Raw genomic sequence first — 23836 nt, 5'->3', positions numbered from 1 at the left:
TGCCCTCTATTACCCAAACCACCGGTCTTCTAACCTCTTTTCTACATAATTACTCTGTCTGACCAGTCCAATCAGATTGTATGTTTATAATGCAACATAAACCTCCCCAGTCCTGCTCACATCCTGCCCATTCACAACTAGTATTCAAACTGCATGATGGGAATTGTAATTTCTAATAGCAATACAGCACATTGAATGGATGTGACATATCTACTCCACATACAAAAAAATGCACTTTAATTTTTTTTTTCTTTTTTTTGCAACATTACCTTTGATGAACTACAAGTGATGTTAAGATACCAGTATGTGCACTCTTTGTCACACTGCGGACACATTATGATATTTCCTCCAATGTCTGGGTCGCATACTTCTTTGCTGAAAGAGAGTTTCTGTTTTAGTGGACTTAAAAGACATAAAAGGGCCAGTGTGTTTATGTAATGTAGGCCATTCGTATATAATAAAAAAAGATTACTTTAAACTAAAGCAGACAACTGTGCAGCTGTCCATGATAATGAAATTCAATTTGATATTACGAGTACAACTGAAAGAATGTTAAATAAATCATGGCTGGTTGCAATGGCAACACCCCCATTTCCTTTTCTTGGATTTTCATACTAGGCTCACTCTTCTATTGCTTAATAGCCAATTGAATTGGTAAATTGACATATAGTACATAATGTGTACTTTCACCTTGTATACATGCATTTGCATTCCAAGAGGTACTGGAAATAAGCACTATCAGCCTTTACACCAATATACAGTAAGCGAGAAGAAATTGAAAGATAAAGAAGACAAATCTTCTAAAAGGGCAATTTTTGGTTTAGCAATTTCGTACACATTTCACAAACCATGTTTCCTGTGTTTGTTCTCCATTTTAATTATTACATTTTCTATACAGATTAATAAACTCTCTCTAGTGGTCACCTGTATATCAGAGAATGTTCTGTGCCTAGTGACTGTTTAGATCAGCCTTTCTCAACCTTTTCAACACAGAGGAACCCTTGAAATAATTCTCCGGTCTCGGGGAACCCCTGCTAAAAATTAGAAATCTACAACTCATGATACATTAGTGTGATGGTCAGTGGGAAGAATTACCTCCTTACAGATAGTTAAAAAGATCAATGGTATCAGTGGGAACTTATCCGAGAGGCAGAAATTGCCCAATGCTGAAGGAACCCCTAGCAACCTCTGGAGGAACCCTAGGGTTCCACGGAACTCTGGTTGAGAATCAGTGGTTTAGATACACTTGGCTCATTACAGACAGTGTAATTTTTTAGCCAGATCAAATTAGTGCAGCACTAAGATATTAAACCACAATGTCTAATGCCGCGTACACATGACCGGACTTTCAGGCAGACTTGGTCCGGCGGACCGGAATTCATAGGACAATTTGATCGTGTGTGGGCTCCAGTGGACTTCTTTTTCCCCCAAAGGTCAGACGGACCTAGAAATAAAACTTGTTTCAAAATTTATCCGACGGACTCAAGTCTGGAAAACTGTTAGTCTGACAGACTAAATACGATGAAACGGCAGCTATTGGCTACTGGCTACTGAACTTCCATGTTTAGTCCCATTTACATCATCACATTCAAACTGAATGGACTTAGTCCAGTCGTCTGTGGCCAAGTCTGTTTCGTTTACAAAGTCTGTCAGACCCCCGCGAAAGTCCGGTCGTGTGTGAAATATACATAAGTTACGGAAATTAAGTCCAAAGTGTAATAAACACTATGTTGTTCAATAAAATATGAAAACCATCCAGGGTGCCAATAGCTTATAGTTGAGTGCAGAAGCCAACACCACATGTGAAAGGAAGAGGACTAAGAAAACACTGCAACAAGGAGCTTTTTTATGCAGATTCCTTCCTGATCAAAATGGTCCATGGTGGAGAGCATGCATATTTCTGTTAACTGCTTGGGTGGATTACTAACATTATATACGTGTCTAAAAAAATTCAGTGAATGGTCCGATATCTCAGCGGCAACATGGGCCAGGTGCACACACATGCATTGGCTATTACGGGACACGTTGAGAAGCTCCACCTAGTATGGTGTACACGTCACCATCAGGTTAAACCCACTGTGGGCGGTTGAATGTAGTCAGTGTGAGAGTTAGGGCCACAGTGCAATGGAGCAAGGAGTTAACATCAAGTTCTGCTACAAAATGGGGAACCAACGACAGACGCATGAAATGTTAATGAAAGTGTACAGGACGGAAGCCGTGAGCAGAAAACGCTTTTCAGGTTCAAGTGCTTTTGTGACGGAAAGAAAACAACTCGGGATGAGCCACATTCGGGTCGGCTTTCGACAAGCAGAACCCCAGACATAATTGAGCGAGTGTGACAAATGCTGCCACAAGATCGGCGACTGATGACTAATGGCGGAGGAACTGGGCATTAGCAAGGAAACGTCGTGCACCATTGTCCTGAAAAAATTTGGGTAAGTGGAAGATCTGTTCTCGGTTTGTGCTGCACAAGCTGACAGACGAACAGAAAGAAAAAACTGATGGAAACCTCTGGAGATATCATTACCATATGTGACCAGGATCCATCCATTCTGAGAACCATTGTCACAGGGGATGAGACCTGTGCACAAATTCTTGGCTCAGCGTGGCATACCTGTTCTCGATTGTCCACCAAACTCCCCTGATCTGGCCCCTGATGACTTATTTTTGTTTTCTCGTCTGAAGAGCGTCTTGAAAAGCGCATGTTTTTTGGACATGGCGACAATCCAAGAACGCGTGACAGTGGTTCTGCAATTGATTCCCAAAGAGACCTTTGCTGAGAGTTACCAGACACTTTGTGAACATTGTCAAAAGTGTGTTGTGAATAACCTGTGTTAAAATACATGCATTATTGTACTGCACCTCTGGCTGATCACTTTCACACAAAGTATCTCACAAAAGTGAGTATACCTCTCACATTTTTATAAAATATTTCATTATATCTTTTCATGTGACAACACTGAAGAAATTACACTTTGCTACAATGTAAAGTAGTGAGTGTACAGCTTGTATAACAGCGTAAATTTGCTGTCCCCTCAAAATAACGCAACACACAGCCATTAATGTCTAAACCGCTGGCAACAAACATGAGTACACCCCTCAGTGAAAATGTGACCTTGCACGCCTCCACCTTCTGTTTGAGGATGCCTCACAGATGCTCAATAGAGTTTAGGTCTGGAGACATGCTTGGCCAGTCCTTCCCCTTTACCCTCAGCTTCTTTAGCAAAGCAGTGGTCATCTTGGAGGCATGTTTGGGGCCGTTATGTTGGAGTAATGCCCTGCGGCCCAGGGAGGGGTCAAGTTCTGGCATCAGTATATCACAGTACATATTGGCATTCATGGTTCCCTCAATGAACTGTAGCTCCCCAGTGCTAGCAGCACTCATGCAGTCCCAGACCATGACACTCCCACCACCATGCTTGACTGTAGGCAAGACATACTTTTTTTTGTACTTCTTATCTGGTTGCTGCGACACACGCTTGACACCATCTGAACCAAATAAGTTTATCTTGGTCTCAACAGACCTCAGGACATGGTTCCAGTAATCCATGTCCTTAGTCTGACTGTCTTCAGCAAACTGTTTGCGGACTTTCTTGTGCATCATCTTTAGAAGAGGCTTCCTTCTGGGACAATAGCCATGCAGACCAAATTGATGTAGTGTGTCGGCATATGGTCTGAGTATTGACAGACTGACCCCCCACCCCTTCAACCTCTGCAGCATTACTGACAGCACTCATACGTCTATTTCCCAAAGGCACCCTCTGGATATGACGCTGAGCACGTGCACTCAACTTTTGGTTCGACCATGGCAAGGCCTGTTCTGAGTGGAACCTGTGCTGTTAAACCGCTGTATGGTCTTGGCCACCATGCTGCAGCTCAGTTTCAGGGTCTTAGCAATCTTCTTATAGCCTAGGCCATCTTTTTCAGATCCTCAGAGAGTTCTTTGCCATGAGGGGCCATTTTGAACTTCCAGTGAGCAGTATGAGAGAGGGAGAGCGATGACACCAAATTTACCACACCTGCTCCCCATTCACACCTGAGACCTTGTAACACTAAAGAGTCACGTGTCACATTAGGGAGGGAAAATGGCTAACTGGGCCCAATTTGGACATTTTCATTTAGGTGTGTACTCTATTATGTTGCCAGCGGTTTAGACATTAATGGCTGTGTGTTGAGGGGACAGCAAATTTACACTGTTATACAAGCTGTACACTCACTACTTTACAGTGTAGCAAAGTGTAATTTCTCCAGTGTTGTCACATGAAAATATATAATAAAATATTTGCATAATGTGAGGGGTATACTTACTTTTGTGAGATAGTGTATGTACAGTATAAAAAAAAATGGCAAAAAGACTAGAATTTTCAAGACTCTCACAGATATGGAAATTTTATGTTAACAATTGTTTCTCTGACATGATGTACATGTGTATTACTTGAATGTGTATATTAATGCATGAAGGAGATAAAGCAAACATCATTGGTGTTTGTGTTATGCTTGAGGTAACTAACATTACGGTAGAAAGACACTGCATCTGAGCACCACAAACCAAAAACATTATTTAATTAATTTTTAATATTGAAAGCAAACTTCCCATTATATCTATGCCTCCATGCTTTATTTTGTTGTGAAATCACTTAAAAAATTTTTTAACAAAATAAAGCATTTCTGGTCAGGATCATCTTGAGCAAAGGCAGATGATTAATTTAGCATTTACTTCCTGGAATCCATCTGCCCTTAGCATAGGCATGCAGGTGTTTCGTCAACTTAGGCGACACGTCAATTTTTTTAACGTAAGTGACGTTTCGTCAAGGCCATCTTGGTACACCCCGCAGTCGCTTACAGTGAGGATAAAGTGGAATGGCAGCAAGTGATTTTAAAATTCAACATTAAAAGAGTGAGAAGGATTTCAAAATACTGTATTTCACTATATAAATTCAGTTTACTGGTAAAAATAAGTGTAAAAAGATGTCCGCTTGCTGCCTTCTCACTGTATCCTTACTGTGGACGACTGCGGGGTGTACCAGCATGGCTGTGACGGAATGTCACTTCCGTTACAAAATTTGACAGGTCGCCTAATCTGATAGAACTCAGGCAGGAGGGGGTGCTTACCTAAGAAGACCCCTCCTCCCCTCTTGAATACTTCTGGGATGTATGACATCATTTGCCTAGGCCTAGGTAACTGAAGTAATGTAAAAAAAAAAAAAAAAAAAGAAGGTTTAGTGGTCCATGCACACTGGGCTTAAAAACAAAAAACAAAAAACTTCTCAAAAAGTTCTTTTGTCAGAAGAGAACACTCACAGAGCATTTTTGTACAGGTGTTTAGGAGCATTTAGCTCTTGATCTCAAAAATGCAAACCAGAAGGGTTTTTTTATGCCTCTAAATGCTGAGCTTAAAATATGCCTCTAAATGTCCTAATGTGCATGGACAGAGTAATATTGAGCTGCTTCTACAGGCAAAACGCTAAACTTTTGTAGAAGCAGCAATTTTTAAGCCCAGTGTGCATGGACCCTCAAACAAGTTAGGCCTCTTTCACTCGGGGCGGATCCGTGATGATCGCTCTGTCGATCCCCGCTGAGCAGGAAGATGACAGGTCTGTCTCTGCACAATGTCAGCAGACATGTCACCGCTGACATTCCAACGCTCCATAGAGGTCTATGGAGCATCCGTTCAGGTCCGCCTGAAAAACTGACATGCGGACCTGAACGGATCGTTCGTCTGAAAGAGCCCCAAATACAATGTACCTTCCTATCTATTTACTAATGCTGGCAGCAAAAGTATTAAAATAGTCAATGTTGATTGACAGAGTGAAGTTCCGCTATAAAATTTTAAATCTAAAAAATAAAATCAAACCCAGCTCTGAGATCAATCATTTGTGGGCGTCTAGTGGCGCTAATGGGATTTTTTCTGGAAAGGTATGATTAAAACAAAGGAAAAACTCCCATCTTAAGAAATAAAACAACCCCAGTCGCGACCATCTGGGAGGATGGCAGGATATCCTTGAGCTTTAATCTACACAGAGGTACAAGGCAGGGCTGCCCCCTGTCCCCTCTTGTTTTCCCTGGCCATAGAGCCTTTGGCTGCCCTTATCCATTCTAATACTATTATACAGGGATTTAGGTACGGGGAACTTCATTATTTTTTTCATGATGTATGCTGATGATACTATGCTGTTCCTCGGAGATACATCTACTTCTCAATGAGAGGCTATGACGTGATAAGGGAGTTTGGGGAGTTCTCCGGTTTGATCATAAATTGGAGTAAGTCTTCCATTAAGTAGCTGGATGTGACACCTGTTCCCTCTTTACTGACCATACAGGAGATTCCACTTTCCGGGTCTTTTAGATACCTAGGCATACAGGTTACCCCCTACCCGCTAGACTATGTCAGACTTAATCTGACCCCTTTACTCAATCGCTGTCACTATCGGGTTAAGATATGGATTAGGCTAAAGACATCTCAGGTGGGACGGATAAATCTTATAAAGATGATTATGATGCCACAGTTGCTCTATATAAATCTAAACAATACCCCCATGGTCATCCCATTGAAAAAGTTCTGTATCATAAACGCAAACTTTAGATCCCTAATCTGGCAATCTAAACCAGCTAGAATAAAATTAGAGCAGTTACAGCGTCAGAAAGAACTGGTGGACTGGCATTGCCCAATCCCTGGCTCTATTACTTTTACACAGTTACAGCACATAGCGCGGGTAGTGCACCCCCCACAAGAGCTGCAATTAAACTTAGTAGACTCTTCTGCTAAACCACTTAGCTTCACAATGGGGTTGGGGGTGGCGGATGGTCTGGAAGCCCTGCACTTTAGCAAATCTAATACATTTTACCTTACCTATGCTCTTTGGAATAAGGTCAGGATGATGCAGGGTGTACAGGGATTTACCAAATACAGCCCCATCTGGGATAACATTTACTTTCCGGAAATAGCAAAACTGCACTAAGGCACAAAGTGGAAACACTTTGGCATTTCTCACCTGACCCACATCTTCCGAGAATGGAAGCTGAGGTAATTTTCGGAACTTAGAGAGGCCTTTCGACTTCATCCACAATGCACTCCCCTCCACTACTACATGCAGCTTCAGCATGCGGTCAGGGCGCAGGGAGGAGAGGATCAATGGGTCTTGGATTCTACCTCCGTCTTCAATTACTTGTTTGAGGTCACCACCTATAAAGGATTTATCTCCTGCAGCTATGCCATGCTCAACCTTTTTCATGGGGACTCGCCTCATAAGGCGGTGTCGGAGTGGGAACGGATGTTGGGGTCTTTGAAGAGGAGCAGTGGGGGGGGGGGAGCCCTACAGGCTGTTCCCCAGTGCTCTCTGAATGTGGCTCAGCACCTGTCGCAACTATATATCCTCCCGAGGGTCCACTACACACCCGCCAGGTTGGCCCGCATGGGCGTGGGCTCTGACTCCACCTGCACCAGATGCAGTAGAGATCACATGGATTTGATACACCTTCTATGGAGATGCCCAAAGCTCCATTTATATTGGAAACAGGTCTTAGACATGGTTAATAGGGTCTTCCAGATTATGATCCCAGCTGACCCTAAGCACTGACTGCTTCTAGACATACTTCTGATTGACGATATCCCTAGACTGGCTGTAGAAAGAGCTCTCTTCCAGGCCAGAAAAATTATTCGGAGACACTAGAAATCCACGGCACGCCCCACGTGGCAGAAATGGATTACCCAAATGAGTGACACTATTTGAATGGAGAAGCTCATTTATTAACACAGGGGTAAAAGTGACAAATTCGATAAGGTATAGGCCCCATGGTTGGATGTCCCAGGCCTAGCCCCAGTAGATCTGGTGTAGGACCGACTATTCTAGTGCTTGTAAACACTCTTACCCTGTCTCTCTGAAGACCTGGATGATTGATTGTACAGCTGTACTTTATTTTGATGAATAAGGTGTTATTTGAATGCATGGACGGGTGGGGGGTCATTCTGCAGAATGTTTTGTATAATGTACTGAATTTATATATGCTGAAATTTACAGATCCTGTGTACCCGTTTTGCTCTGGATGTATGTACAATTTCTTTCTATGCTCAATAAAAACTTATTGTTTGAGAAAAAATGCACAAGGCTAGGAACACATCCAAGCCACAATTTCATAAAATACAACTGCTGGCAAAATCACGTTGAGAACTAACTCCAGATGTTGGAGTGAATTGTTCAACTCAATAAGAACAGATGTAGAGAACGCTTGTTTTCATTTTTTTAAAGTAAAGATTTCTTGTAGTTGCAATGGAAACAAGCAATACTTTTGTGAGAAGAATGAAAAAATAGAGATGTATAGTCAGTATGCTTTCTGTTGTATATGCAGAGATAATGTACCTTAACTACACCAGCATCAGTTAAAAGCCTGAGAAGAGACGAGATTGCTGCAAGGTACTGGTACAATAAAGAGTCTCAGGACTTCTCCGAGCTTGTATAAATCTTTGCACCTTTGTTCTGCAGTTTAACAAAACTGATTATTAATGGCTAAACAATGGAAAAATATGTAGAAACTAAACCATCATTTTGGTCTACATTAAGATGACTGCATAGCAGTGGCCAGGTGCAGCATGTAGCAAGAATCTATTGTTGTAAATCCTGTTTCCAGACATGGTGTGTGAGCGACAGCAGCTGTCAGCAGTGAATGTTAGATTCGTACTCTGTACAAATCAATGGCTGGCACTGCTGTTTGCATCCCCATCCGAGCGGTAACATGCGAACAGAGCCTCTGACCCACTCTAGACGCAGACAGTGTGTGTCCAGGATCAGCATTTCTGCCGAGTTCTGGCCGCACACAAACTGCTCGCTCGGCTTGCTACACCCAGAGGTGTATTTTAGCTGCCTCTGAATGCAGCAAGCTATCCGCTGCTATTTAGCCATCTGAATGTACCCCGATATTGTCCTACAATGTTGCACCCTTTCTCCCAGCTTATCCAGAAAACACACTTTGTTTATAGTAAATAGGAATAAATACCCTGTATGTACCTTGTTGTTTATAGTAAATAGGAGTAAATAGCCCTGTGCATGCTAACATACTTTGTTGTTTTTAAAAGGAGAAGTCCAGCTTGAGCTCATTCGGCTAGACTTCTATGGGTCACAGTGCAATTAATTTTGCACTCCTGTGACCCGTTTTCAGCAGAGAGCGGTCTGAAGTACGCTCTCTGCTGACGTCACAGAAATCAGCCCAGGCACTGCGTCATCCCGACTTAGAAAGTCTGGATCCTCCAGGTGCCTGGACAGATACTTGTCTTAGCCTCTCAGTGAGCCGCTGAGAGCCAAAGGCTGGTCACCCGCCAGTCCACAGCTCAGCGCTACAGTGAGCGTGGAGGAGCAGAGAGGGGAGCTACTGAATGACAGGCAGCAGCTCTCTGCTCGGGAAGCTGTGGGAACCGAGCCATCGGACGATGTTCGATTGCACGGTTCTCAGTGCAGAGGAGGTGGGGGACACATGCAGCATCGGACCAATGCTGCATCCAGCTAGACAAGTATTAATCTGGAAAAAATAAATATATACTTCTCTTTTAACTAAAGATCTGGTGTTTCTTTTTAAACCCTGGCTTAAGATCTATATTTCTAAAGGCCAAGGATGTGTGGGAAAGACTGAGTTACTGTACAAATAGGTAAACAATTAAGCAGTATGAACTAATTGAACCTCTTTTTTTCAATGATAATGCTAAGCTTCCAGTGATCTGTATACTTAATGTGGTTGTCAAGTCAGAAGGTTTTTCTATCCTAATGCATATGCATTAAGATAACAAACCTGTGTACAGCAGCCCCCCTCAGCCCCCCTAAATACTTACCTGAACCTATCACGATCCAGCGATGTTGCAGGAGTGTCTCAGCTGTCCCGGACTCTCCCTCCCGATTGGCTGAGACAGTAGCATGGCGCCACTGGCCTCCACTGATGTAAAAGCCTGTGAGCCAATGAGGAAAGAGAGGGGGCAGGGCCGAACCATGGCTCTATGTCTGAATGGACATACAGAGCAACGGCTCTGGTGCCCACGTAGCAAGCTGCTACCTGTGGGGGCGCTCAACAGGGGGGATGGGCCAGAAGTGCTGGCGAGGGACCCAAGAAGACGAGGATCAGGGCTGCTCTGTGCAAAACCACTACACAGAGCGGGTAAATATAACATGTTTGTAATTTTTAAAGAAAAAAAACAAACAAACACACTTTAGCATCACTTTAAAAGGTAAAGTTCACCTTTGCTTTTTTTTTTTCTGGAGCATGCAGTGCAGTACACCCACGATCAGCAGATCGCGGGTGCAATGCCAGTATCCAGCAGAATATCATTATAGATGTCTGCCCGTATGGGGGGGTTACTGGAGAGCAGGAATACAATAAACTACGAGAGTGCTCACCAGTACCCTTCGAGTTCACGGAGAACTACAAGTCGCCCTAGCAGTGGAATATGGTAGTTATAGTTCCTTCATTCTCATGCACGGCCATGCTCTTTTTGAAATAACGACAGTGGGTATGGGAAGAAGATCCCCCTCCCACTGTCACAGCGGGGGGATAGGAGGGGTGGGGGCAGGTGCTATTTGGTAATGTTATATCCTAAATACGGATGTAACATGTTACCAAAGGTGAACTTATTATGAATATAAATGTAAATTATTATAATATTTAACTTTTACTTTTTGGAGAATCCCGCACATTTACTGCCTACAATGCAGTGACATGTATTCAGTAAACAATGCAAAGTGTATATACTGCACTAATGATATTATTGAGTGACAATAAACCTGTGAAAATAAAAAGCAGCGACACAAACACGCGATACAATCATATACGAAACTAAAAAGGTCAAAAATAGTTGCGCTAATAAATAGTGCAAACAAAATATGAATAAAAAACAAAACAAAAAAAGAAAGCTATTCAGTAAGCCCTGTGAGTAGGCAAGTAGGCACTGCTATGTCACACAATGCACAGAGCCTGCCTTCTGAATCACAGGGGTAATGGAAGGAGAAGTTTCAGGAGGGGGAGTCAGTATAGGAACCACTGCTTGCAGGCAGCAAGGGATATGTAGTCCTTAGAAATAAAAAGTAAAACTGGCCAGCTGACAGGCAACATTTACAACATAAAATGGGATTTTTCAGGTAAGCGTATATTGGATTGTCAAAAATAACTATTGTTTGCATTTTCATTACAATGCTGATGTTAAAAAAAATGAAAATGTATGCTGTAACTTTAGATCACTTTTAGGGGTAACTGTCCTGCTTACCTCCATGTACAGGATTCCTGGGATTTATAGCCATATAAGAAACATGCAAGTCCCACTACTGCTGCCAACAGCAACATGCGGGTGTAGAAACCCAGCCACGCAAAATAGATTCCAATTTTTTCACCATAGTATTTTCTGTAGAATGACAAAAAAATAAAAATAAACATCACTTTTCATGAAGATCATGATCACAAACTCATAAAAAATAAATAATCTGGTAGCGAGCATAGCCTTTTTTTTTGGGTAGCTGATATGTAGGTTTGATAGCGAGGAACAAATATGGGTGAGGTATTGATATTATTGGATATATCGTAAAATTCAGTGCTCCTCCACAGGATGGACAAATAGAGATGAGGTATTGATATTGTATACTTCGTAGGATTCAGTCCTCCATCACTGGGGCTGGTATACAGTGAAGGTGCCATGTAGGTGGACCTTGTTCTGGTCCCAGGCTGTTGCCTTTCTAAAGGTGGATGATAAAACTCAGGGGTGGGCATTGAGGAGCACCCAGTAAAAAAGTTAATGACACAAAAAGATCAAATCAAAGTAATGGTACGCTAGGCAGAATTGTATATAAATCTTTAATATAGCAAATTACCATTAAAATAAATACTAGACACATATCTATGTGGAGTTTAATGGCCACAGCCTTTTATTATAGGTTTATATAATGTTATATATAAATCCATTTAATCTTCAAATTATAATTGTAAACAATATTTAAATAACAAGATCATTACCAAGGCTTAGCTATCAAAGCTCAAGCCAATTAAATAACCAAAATAGTCTCCTTTTAAAAGAAAAAGGACAAACAACCTCATAATAGGCCACGACATGGGAAGGGAGGGTGGGATGCGCTCTTATCTTCTTGTCCGGTAAACTGCAGCTTCTGACGCATTTCTTTCTTTTTTATAGGTCTATCAGCTCGTGGCTAACCGTTAATATTCAAGTGGACCAATCAGAGGTAAGTACTTATAACCGTTAAACTGTATTATAATAAATTATTTAATTAATTCAATCTACCAGCGCCCCATACATAGTGGGTGGGGACAATGCTTGCCCCTCCCACTATTATTATTACTCAACAGAGTATCAAACAATGCCAACACATTGGGGGGAAATGCCTCCCCTTCCTATGGGTATGAATAGACTCACAATGAGGTACAATTAGGAAACTTCGGTAAGGGCTTGATCCAAACTGTCAAACCCTTACATAAGTTTCCTAATTTTACCTCATCGTGAGTCCATTTATACTCACAATTATTTTTTTTATTTTTTTTTTTAAATTATTTTTATTAATTTGCAAGTAAAACAATAAAACAACCTACAGCCTATTGGGCATACCCAGGCTGATTATTACAACACCCCCCTGAGTCAACAATCAGGGAACAACCAATAACCCTCCCCTCCCCCCACCCGATATACAGCCACCGGCGTGTGTATCCAAAAAGAAAGAGAGAAACCCCCCCTCCCCCTGTACCCTCTAGCACCACTTCACATCTCTCAGGACAGTTATCTAATTCGCCCATGCTCCACTGCAGTCTACACTCAGACCCAGGATGAAACATACAAGCATTACCCTTCACCTACCAATCCCCTATTGCCCCCGTAAATAATGACCCAGGGTTACATGAATATCAAAAAACTTAGAACTCTTCCACTAATCACTAATGAAGCTCCGTCAGTCTGGATTCAAGTCAGCGTTGGTGTCACGCGACTCCGTCCATATGTCCCATACCTTATGAAATTTAATGCCGCAGCCTCGCGAAAGGTAGGTGGCCTTGTATAGAGGGATAGCCGTATTCACCAAACTCTTCCAAAAATGAATAGAGGGGGCTACCGGGGCCTTCCATTTAAGAACAATCGACTTACGGGCATAGTATAGCAATAAGCCCAGGAGTGTTCTGAGCGCTCGGCGTGGAGCCAGCGGCTCGACCAGTCCTAAGAGGCATATCTCGACCGATAAAGGTATGTTAACGGTGGTAACCGCCAGAATAAAATTAGTCACCTCCACCCAAAAACTAGCTATCTGAGGACAGCTCGTGTGTATAAAATCCGCCGAAAGTGAGTTACATCTCCAACAAAAGGCAGGGACAGATGGATAGATTCTGTGAAGGCGTTGCGGAGTGTAATATACCCCATGTACTATTTTGAATTGCACCAATCTATCTCTGGCTGACACCAACTGTAAGAAAGGATACTCCCATACATCTTCCCAGTCCTCCGTGTCCAAGGAGGGAAAATCAGCTTCCCACCTTGCCCTCTGGAGTTCCAAACCGGTATGGACACTTGGGAGCAACACCTTGTAGATAGCAGACAACGGTTTGGACAGATCATCATCTCTGAGCAGAGATTCCAACCTTGAGGTGTAGAATGCGACGGGGGCATTTCCAAACTGCGTTTGAAAGGCATGATTAAGTTGTAAGTATCTGAATAAGTGTGAGTTGGGCAGGGTATACTGTTGTTTCAGCCTATTGAAGGTCTATATTTTGCCCTCAACACAGAGTTGATCAATATATTTGATACCCCTACTTGCCCATACACTAGGGTCGGGAATAGAGCCAAATTCCGGTAAATTCGGGTTGAACCAAAGAGGACTATGCGGGGAGATGTGTCCCGAGGGTACGGGGCGCATCAGATTGGCAACATTCCATGCCCTTATCACCACCCTCATTGCAGCAGTAAGAGGGAACGGGGCTCGTAGACCGCGATACACCAAGTGTCTTAGTGCCTCATACGACCCAAACCACGCCTCTTCCAGGACCACCGCCGCATTGGACTCATCCGAAACCAGCCAATTATGAGCATGGGACAGAAGAGCCGCCACATAGTAGGAGTGCAAATCCGGGCAAGCTAAACCACCCTCCCCCCAAGGCCTCTGCAATACCGTGAGCTTAAACCTTGGCTGACCAGCGCCCCAGAGAAAGGACACCAGAAGAGAATTTATCGTGCAAAATATTTTTTTAGGAATCCAGATTGGAGCATGTCTGAGAACATAGAGAAAAGCAGGCAAAAGCTTCATCTTAAATAAATTAATCCTCCCAATCAAGGTGAGAGGGAGATGCGACCATGCCTTCAGTCTAGTCCTCATCCTCTGCACCAGTGGATCCAGATTGAGGGCACAAAAATCAGAGGTAGAGGGGGAAATGTAAATCCCCAAGTATTTCATTGTATCTGTCCACATGAGTGGCAGGTTGGGATCCGCTGCCGCTTTAGCCTCCCTGTCTATTGACATAATTTGAGATTTATCCCAGTTTACCTTAAGCCCTGAACAGTCAGTGAAGTGAGAAAGAATAAGTAGCGTCTCCCTGAGAGACTGGGCCGGGTCACTTAAAAAGAGTATGAGGTCATCTGCATATAAAGCTACCTTCTCCTGTATGGAACCCACCTGTATCCCTCTAACTCCCTCCGCCTTCCTGAGGGCCGACACGAGTGGCTCCATTGCCAGGGCAAACAGAGCCGGTGACAATGGACAACCCTGCCGCGTTCCTCTCCTAACAGCGAAAGGCTCGGACAAGGCACCACCTATCTTAATCTGCGCCAAGGGCTCCTTATATAAAATATGTATCCAGTTACAAAATTCTACTCCAAAACCCATGACCTCCAAAACTAAGGACATAAACTGCCAGGCCACAGAGTCAAAAGCTTTTTCAATATCTAGTGTAACTATGACCCTCGTAGAAGACTTAGTGGCCGGCAACTGCAAATGTGTAAACACCCTTCGTAGATTTATATCTGTGGACTTCCCTGGCATAAATCCAGTTTGGTCCATATCAATCAGGGATGGCAGGACCGTCCCCGTAACCTAGTGGCCAGAATTTTTGTCAAGATTTTCAGGTCATAATTTAGCAGGGAGATCGGTCTATAGGAAGCACACAGGGAGATATCCTTGCCAGGCTTGGGGATAAGCACTATGTGTGCTTGATACATGGATGGGGGAAGCCCCATCTGAATTTTGCTATCGGAGAATACTTTTAACAACTTGGGAGCAATCAGTGGGGCATACATCCTGTACCATTCGCCAGGTAGACCATCAGGTCCAGGAGTCTTCCCCACCAGGGAATGAGCGAATTGCCTCCTCCACTTCCTCCAAAGTAAAGTCCTTGTCTAGAAATTCTCGGTCCTCCTGTGATAGAGTGGGCAATTTTAGAGAGGAAAGAAATTCCCTCTGCGCTTCCACCGACCCCCCTGGAACCTCAGCATACAGTTGTTCATAGAAGGCTCTAAATTCAGTAAGTATCATGTCGGGCGCGGACACCAACTGACCATCCGACCCATAGATCTCCGAGACAACTGTCTGCATTTTAGAATCAGCTACTAAATTTGCCAGAAGCTTACCATTTTTGTCCCCAGATTCAAAGATTTTTCCCGCCATAGACTTCAGATCTAAATGGGTGGCCTCTGCAAGATGAAGGGATAAGGCCCGTCTTGAATCAGCCAGCCGAGTGAAGCGCTCCGGGGTCGGCGAGTCGGAAAAAGCCTCAGCCGCCTCGGCCTCGCTCCCCTCGAGCTGCCACATCCGAGATGACATCTCAGAGCGGACCGCCTTGATAGCCGAAATATATTCCCCCCTGGTGTTGGCCTTAAAAGCATCCCAGACCATCTGTACCGAGGCAGAGCCCTCATTCAGCTCCCAATATTGTTGCAGCTTAGGAGCGACCTCCTCCCCCACCCGCAAGTCCTGCAACCATTTGGGCGCTAGACGCCAACAACCTGTACCCCTGGTGTCCGACAACTGCAAGGTGACCTCCAAAGGTGCGTGGTCAGAGAGACCTGCAGGCAAGTACAGAGCCCCCCTCACCGACGTCAGGGCCCCAGAGTTGCCGAAGACCAAATCAATCCTAGAGCCCGATTTATGTGTGGAGGAGTGGAAAGAATAGGCCCGAACGTCCACATTCTTCCATCTCCAGATCTCAGTGTAGTTAAATGTTTGGGCCCACTGCAGCAGATCTGACGAATAAACCCTGTTCGGGTTGGACGAATCCAGGGATGGGTCTAAAATAGAGTTAAAATCCCCAGCTATGTACAATCTGGAGAACTGTAGGGGAGCCAGCAGTTCACTAATCTTATACAAAATCTGTGGATTGAAGGGGGGGGGGGGGGCACATATATGTTGACAAAAGCATAAACCACTTGGCTAATCTCTAATAGTAGGACAATAAATCTACCTCCTTGGTCCGTGTGCAGGTGAACAACTTTGTAAGCTAGAGATTTGTTTAGCAAGATGGCCACTCCCCTCGCATAACTAGAGTATGTAGCATGAAATGCCTGTCTCACCCAGGGCCTGCGCAGGGCAAGGATTTTATTTCCCAGGAGATGAGTCTCCTGGAGAAAAAGAACATGGGGTCTGTGATTATTCAGGTATTTAAACATCAACGCCCTTTTTACCTTATCATTAAGGCCCCGCACGTTCCAAGACACTAGTCTCAAAGCCATGGAAGTAATTGATAATTTGTGATAGTACAGTAATACACATACAATATCCCATTATCCTGCCAGTGAGCATGGTACATGTCAGTATAACATTCAAAACAGGTGCATTTATCAGTGGATTCAGAGCGCACAGTGAAAAAAAGAAAAAAGAACAATAAAACAGCAACATAAAAAAAGAACCAAAAAACAACCCACAACTCCCTACTGGCCATGAGTGCCCTAATTGGGAAAAGAGAAAAAAAAGAAAAATCCAATTGGGCACTAAAAAACAAGGCCAGTTTAATACCCAAAACCTAACCAACACTTAAATCTCCAGACTTCTTAAGCAAAAAAGTTCCGAAGTAGCGGCCACTCCAACCGCTTACGCCTCGTTAAGGCGAGTAAAACCTGTACTAAGGGGGGAAATCTGATAAGTCCTTGATTGTCCTTCATCTGGGGAGCTCCGAGGTAAAAGGAAATAGAGAAGAGAGGACAAACCCTGAACAAAAAACGATGTGGAAGCAGTAAGGATCAACTCAAGTGCTGATAGAGCACCGCAATGACTTAGTAGAGGTGGAGGCCAGGACATCATCCGCTAGAAGTAAGGGTGAAAGTACCCCCGCTCGTCAATTGGGTAAGTAATGTCCCGTGAGCCCCACAGCATCAGCAGCAGCAAACTGCAATCCAAAACAAGAGTCAGAGAGCCCACAACGGGCCAATATTGCAGACAAACAGTGCCCCCCCTGCCGTGTGGCAAGCTGTCAAGGATTAACGTACAGTCAGCAGCCAGTCATTTGCTTCTTCTGGTGTGTCAAAGAACTTCACCGATCCATTGTAGGGCACCCTAAGGCAGCTGGGGTACAGCATACTGTATTTAATATCCTTTTCCCGTAGGCGCCTGCGGAAATTAGTAAAGGACTTCCTCTTGCGCTGCAGGTCCACCGAAAAATCCGGGAACAGGAGGATAGAGGAGTTGCCATATGGAAGTGAAGGGTGTTTGCGAGCTGCAGAGAGGATCCTGTCACGGTCCCTAAAATTCAAAAAGCGGACCAAAAAGGGACGGGGATGCGCCCCGGGGACATAACGCCCTGTAGGAACTCGGTGGGCACGCTCCACCACGTAAGTCTGGGATAGGTTCGTAAGAGACAGTAATTTCTTGAAGAATTCTTCCGCAAACTCTGCCGGCCGATCACCCTCTTCCCCCTCCGGCAGACCCAAGACCTGTACATTGTTGCGCCTCGCTCTATTTTCAGCATCGTCGGATTTGGCGACCAGCAAGTGCACCGTGCGTTGCAGCTCCGCTATGGTGTTGGTGTGCGTGGTGGTAAGATCCTCAGTGGCGGAGATCCTGGTTTCCGATTCCGTCAACCTGCCCCTGATCTTATCCAGGTCATTTCGTATAAGGTTACATTCTTCTGCAAGACGGTCAATTCTCACCAGCATAGAGGTCTTACTTTGCTCAATAGCTGCCAGGATCACTGCAGTACTGTCCTGGGAGGGAGGGGGTGCCGACAAAGCCACATTCCCGGATGACCCAGACTCCATTTCCAATTCAGCAAGCAGCGACTGCAGTCTCCCTATAAGAGAAGGATCTGGCTGCGCCTCTGGCAGGGGACCCGAACAGCTCGGTGCAGAAGAGCTCTTAGGTCGGTGCTTGGGGCCCATGAAGAAATATGCCTGCAAGTGTCCCGGGACCCCCCCTCCCTACAAGCCCGACCACCAATAGGGGAACCCAGTTGAAAAGTCAGTGCAACAAGGGGCCAGGGAGCTGGATGGATGGCTGGAGGCTAAGTAATGGGACCAACTGATGCACCCTTCCAGTTATAAAGTTCCAGGTGTAGGGGGTGCTGAATGGCCTCCGTCTGCACAGCACAGCAGGGCACTTGAGCAGGAAGGATGCTGCCTCAAACTGGCGGCGGATTGCGGGAGTTTAAAGCTTGTTCTGGACCCTCTAGCAGCCCCCCGGATCCGTGCTCACTTACAGACCCCTCAGGAGATTATGCCCGGATGGATGTGGGAGCGGGTAACCAGCACGTTCCGTGGATCGCGGGGCCTGAGAATACCGGAGGCTCTGCAGGCCTCAAAATGGCGGCGGCCACGGGAGGAAAGAGCCGGCGTCCGAGACCCTCCTATCGTCTCCCGGATCAATGTCCCCAAGCCATGCCCTCCGGAGATAATGCCACGACTGGATGGGAGGTGGGGAGGACGCTCGTTCCGCCGATCGCGGTCCCCGAGCACCGAGGATGCTGGCTGCTCCGTAGGCCGCAAGATGGCGGCGGTCTCAGGTTAATGGAGCTGGCCACAGATCGCGTGGTGCCCCAGTCGATCGGCCGAGCTCCGCAATTCCTGCTGGGATGGAGGCAGGGGGTGACCAGGAACAGGTAGGGCTGTTTTGGGGCTCACCTATGTGCGCTAATACACAGGATGGCGACGGATTCCTTTCAGGATCAGCGGAGCTCTAATCGACGCGTCCTTCCTGGTTTACATCCGGACACGCCCCACCTATACTCACAATTTTAACATGGAAGGAGGAGGCATTTGCCCTGAAACACGTTGGCTTAGTTTGATACCTTTGTTCAGTAAGTACTTTGATTTGATCTTTTTGTATCAACATTTTGTACTGTTTTGTCATCAATACCCACCTCGGAATTTATTTTTTTCTTTGGTAGGAAATACATTGTATTCCTTTACTGTAAAAAAAAATAGTTCTCCTTTCCTTTCTCCTAGCAATTTTTCTTCGCTCCATCATTATCTTCTGCACCTTTAAGATACAGAATAGAGCAGCCTTATGCGGGGATTGTTGTAATATCACTGACCACCCAATGGCCAAATTAGAAAGACACTGGTTGCGGAAGGAGCTGGAACATAAAGAGGTAAATTTGCCATAATCTGCAAGTAGGGTGTGTATACTTGCACAACATGGCAAGTGTGCTTACCAGAACTCAGCCCTCAGTTTCTCTTCAAGTACCTCAATGAACACAGAAGAGCCCAATCCAGCATTATACTGGCCAAAGTATCAGGTTCACTATACTGTATACTCCCCAACAAATCCATTTTCTTGTCACTGCCAAGTCCTGGAATTACCTGGTACTTCCATGTATTAAGAAATATGTCCTCCTCTTTACCCCCCACAATGCAGTGTTTATTACCTAAATTACAAATTGGCAGTTTCAAGTGCCATCACCCAAAAGTGAGGAGAGCATACACAGCCTCATGTAAGGTTTGACTTTGCTTAAAGTGGTTCTAAAGCCTAAGTTTTATTTTCCTTAATGCATTCTATGCATTAAGGTAAAAAACCTTTTGTGCTTGAGTTTCCACCTCAGCCCCCTACCCCCTTTTTTCTTACCTGAATCTGATCCGATCCAGAAACGTGCACAAGAGCACCAGCTCTCGCCACTGTCTCCCTCCTCATGGGGCAGATTGATAGCAGTGGCACCCATTGGCTCCCACTGCTGTCAATCTAGTGCTGTGATGCAGGAGGTGGGGCCGAGTTGCCCAGTCTGTGTCAATAGATGCGGCTCGGGAACGAGAACGAACAGGGGCTACTTCCTGAAAAGGATGGGTATGGAGCACCATCAGGGGACCCCAGAAAAGGAGGATCGGGCTGCTCTGAACAAAACTATTGTACATAGCAAGTAAGTATAACATGTTTTTTATTTTATAAAAAACAAAACAAAAAAAAACAAGGGTTTAATATAAATTTAACAAATCACATCTTACACTGGATTCTCAGGTGGGCTGGCAGCAAATAGGGTGCTGGAGCAGAATTGGAAGATAGTTACATATCCATACGTTAATCCCTGAAAGCACGGGACTCTAAAGTGTTCAGGCTGTGGGCAGCGGGGCTGGAAGTTACACCTGTACCTTCCGGGCACACTCTAATCACCAGGAAGAATGCACTGCATCTACACAGCCCTGTGCACAAGGAGCCTAACATGGCAAAAAAAAGAAAAACCTCACAAGCAATGTAATGCTTTGTAAGCTCTAACTCAAGAACAATATACATTTTTGTGTAAATTCCATAACAGCCACACTTCTGCCATTTGGCATGTTTAAGGAGCCACTCATCTGATCACTGTGGAATGTTTCTTCAGAAGGTCAAGAGTTTGAGAGTGATTTAGAGAAGGAACACAAGGTTATGCAACACCACAATTTTCATGTTATTACTTTTATAAATCAGCTATTGCATTTCTAATGTGCTAAAATTACTTATGATTGTGTACATTTTTTTTTGCTAATTTTAAGATAGTTTGTTTTCATTGCTCATATTAAAGCAAATCTAGCAAGGGAGAAAATAGAGAAATGGGAGTTGTTTTTGAAAGTGCAAATTAAGTAAAACTTTAAATGTAATATGCAGATTGATATTGATTCTTGGGTTCCCTTAAAGCCCAACTCTTGGAATTATGCAAGTCGAAGATTATGCAATTTTCTTTCCTTCCAAATCCATCGATAACTTCATCAACACTGATCCCTCCTGCACCGCTATTGTGTTCTGCCACCGGGGAGCCTTCCCTGATGACAAAAAACACAATGGTCAGTGTTGAATGCTTTTGGCCAAGAGCACTACTCGTTTGGGAAAAACCAGACAGGCTAATTGTACACAATTTGATCGATGGTTCGACCAGGGTGCACATACATGGATTGAAATTCAGAAAGTACCCGCTGAACTTTAGAGAAAGTGTACCTTGCAGTGTGCCCGCTCTCCCGCACTGCAATGGTTACATGCTCATTATGTCTAAGGTCTAGAAGAATGGGCAGTAATCCTTAACCTAACCCCCAACCTGTCCAGCTCTAGTGCTGCTCTCCCAAGATCGCTAGCTGTGGGTGGTTCCTCAGCTTAATCACATACAATACAGAGTCTTTTAACCCTGAACTGAACATGCAGGGGTGAGCATGTGACCCCAAGCAGCTTAGAGAGGAGGCAACGTAGGACTTTTTGCACTGCCAAAGGACAGAATTAGGTCAGCATGTCTCCTTATCCCGGCACCCCTAGACATAATGAGCATTTACCCGCAGTGCAGGAGATGGGGGCACTGCTGTAAAAGTCGATTTTTTTTTTATAATTCCTGGAGGTGGGCTTTAAGTAACATAAATATGGTTTTCTTGCAGTGACAAATGAACCCCTTGATATGGGGGTAATAGGGAGGGAGAGCTGTACCTTAATAATAGAAAAGAAAAAAAGAATGAAACATGTCCGATGTAAGATATAACAATATGGTTAAAAAAAGCATTTGCCTACTTCCCATACCTTACAAGATCTAAAGGCTGCAGCTTGTAAAAGCTAAGAGGGTGGGCCCATTCTCTGTACAGCAGGTATCTTTCATTAGGGCTTCTTGCATCCTCTGACTTGACATTAAATCTACACTGTAGAATACATACAAATGTTATAAGCAAACTAAAAAAAACAGGACAGGTAAAAGAGGGACAATTTGGGAGACAGTTAAAATGTAAAGTAGAACAGCTGTAAGCTAATATTAAGCTGAGTGTCAACAGCTTAATACACAGTTAAATACACAGTATGTAAATTGTCTGTTTAGGAACCCTTATGATAAGGCACCTCTGCCACACACCCTACCTAATTTAGGCTGGTGATTTGCACTGCATTTAAACAATACTACACAGTACGATTACCGTATTTACTAAAACTGGAGAGTGCAAAATCTGGTGCAGCACTGCAATAAAACCAACCCGCCTCCAGGTTGTATTGTCAAAGCTTAAAGTGGAGTTCCAAGTTTTTTTAAGTTTATTAAAAGTCAGCAGCTACAAAAAGTGCAGCTGCTGACTTTTAATAAACAGACACTCACCTATCCTACAGTCCAGCGATGTGCCCACCCCAAGCCTCGCTCCTCTCTGCAGCACCGCCATAGGAACTGTGGGCACCTGGCCGTGACTGCTTGCAGCTTTACGGCTGAGCGGCACTGCACATGCACGAGTCACACTCCCAGATTGGACAGGCAATCTTCTAGGACAGTGATGGTGAACCTTGGCACCCCAGATGTTTTGGAACTACATTTCCCATGATGCTCATGCACTCTGCAGTGTAGTTGAGCATCATGGGAAATGTAGTTCCAAAACATCTGGAGTGCCAAGGTTCACCATCACTGTTCTAGGACCTGTAATGTGTCCCAGACAGGAAGTCCCTCTCAAAACTAAGCATCCACTCCCCCCCCCCCCAAAAAAAAAATGACATGCTAAATGTGGCATGTAAGGGGGGCGAGGAGTGCTTAAAGCAGAAGTTCCACTTTTGGGTGGAACGCCGCTTTAGCCCTGGTCCACATTGATGCTACTTTGCAATTGCGCTACTTCACTTGAAGTAGCGAGATTTCAAAGCAGCGACGTCAGCGCGATTTCAGGTGCTACTTGCTTCATACACAGATGTCTATTGAAGTTACACCTGAAAATTTACAAAAATAGTGCAGGAACTCACTTTGCAAATCGGTGGTGCGCTGCAAAATTGGTGTTGCACCAATTGGAACAGTGCCATTGCCTCCAATAGGCTGCGACTTGTCATGCGATTCAATCTCTCAAATTGCATGACAAATCACTCCAATGTGAACCTAGGCTTAGTTGATTAAGCTGAAGTTAGAAGCGGATTGGTTACCATGCACAGCTGTGGCAAATTTTTCACTCTCTAGTTTTAGTAAATCAACCCCTGTGGCTTTGTGATGAAGACCCCTTTCACACTAAGGAGTTTTTTAAGCGCTTTTGCCTTAAATAAAGTACCTGAAAAGCTCACGAAAACTGCTTACCATTAACATTAATGGATGCTTTCACATTGGAGCAGTGCGCTGACGGAGAGGTAAAAAAACTCGTAAAAAAGCGCCACAAAAATCACTGAGGCTGCTTTCACACTGGAGGAGCATCACAGGCGCTATAGCGTTAAATTAGAGCCTTTAAAGAGCCTCTCCTCTTACTCCAGTGTGAAAGCCCAAATGGTTTTACACTGGAGCTGTACGCTTGAAGGACGGTAAACAAAAGTCCTGCAAGCAGCATCTTTGCAGCGCTGTAGGAGCGGTGTACACACTGTTCCTAAAGCGCCCCTGCCCATTGAAATCAATGGGCAGCACTGCAAAACCTTTTTTCGGATGCTAGTGGGGGTTAAAAGCTCTAGTGGCCAAACAGAGCAACTAAAACGACGGTAAAGCACTGCTAAAAATAGTGGTGTTTTACCGCCGACACTCGCCA

At 44.4% G+C, this 23836-nt stretch overlaps 1 protein-coding gene across 3 annotated transcripts in view; it reads right to left on the bottom strand.

Moving 5' to 3' along the window:
• ANO6 (anoctamin 6) overlaps window positions 1-23836 on the bottom strand; it is a 128975-nt gene that overhangs the window by 28530 nt on the left and 76609 nt on the right. For all 3 annotated transcript variants that reach the window (XM_077472878.1, XM_077472880.1, XM_077472879.1), the window contains exons 7-9: window positions 21900-22015; window positions 11240-11374; window positions 270-375 (exon numbers count right to left, since the gene is read on the bottom strand). In XM_077472878.1, the coding sequence (XP_077329004.1) occupies window positions 270-375; window positions 11240-11374; window positions 21900-22015 (357 nt within the window). The remainder of the gene's footprint in view (window positions 1-269; window positions 376-11239; window positions 11375-21899; window positions 22016-23836) is intronic.

This window comes from Lithobates pipiens, unplaced genomic scaffold, assembly GCF_037356315.1.
Source record: "Lithobates pipiens isolate NorthernLeopardFrog02 unplaced genomic scaffold, aLitPip1_a1.2 Scaffold_8, whole genome shotgun sequence".
NCBI classification, from domain to species: domain Eukaryota; kingdom Metazoa; phylum Chordata; class Amphibia; order Anura; family Ranidae; genus Lithobates; species Lithobates pipiens.
The sequence above is the reverse complement of the archived record's forward strand: the minus strand, read 5'-3'. Positions and strand labels throughout refer to the sequence as shown.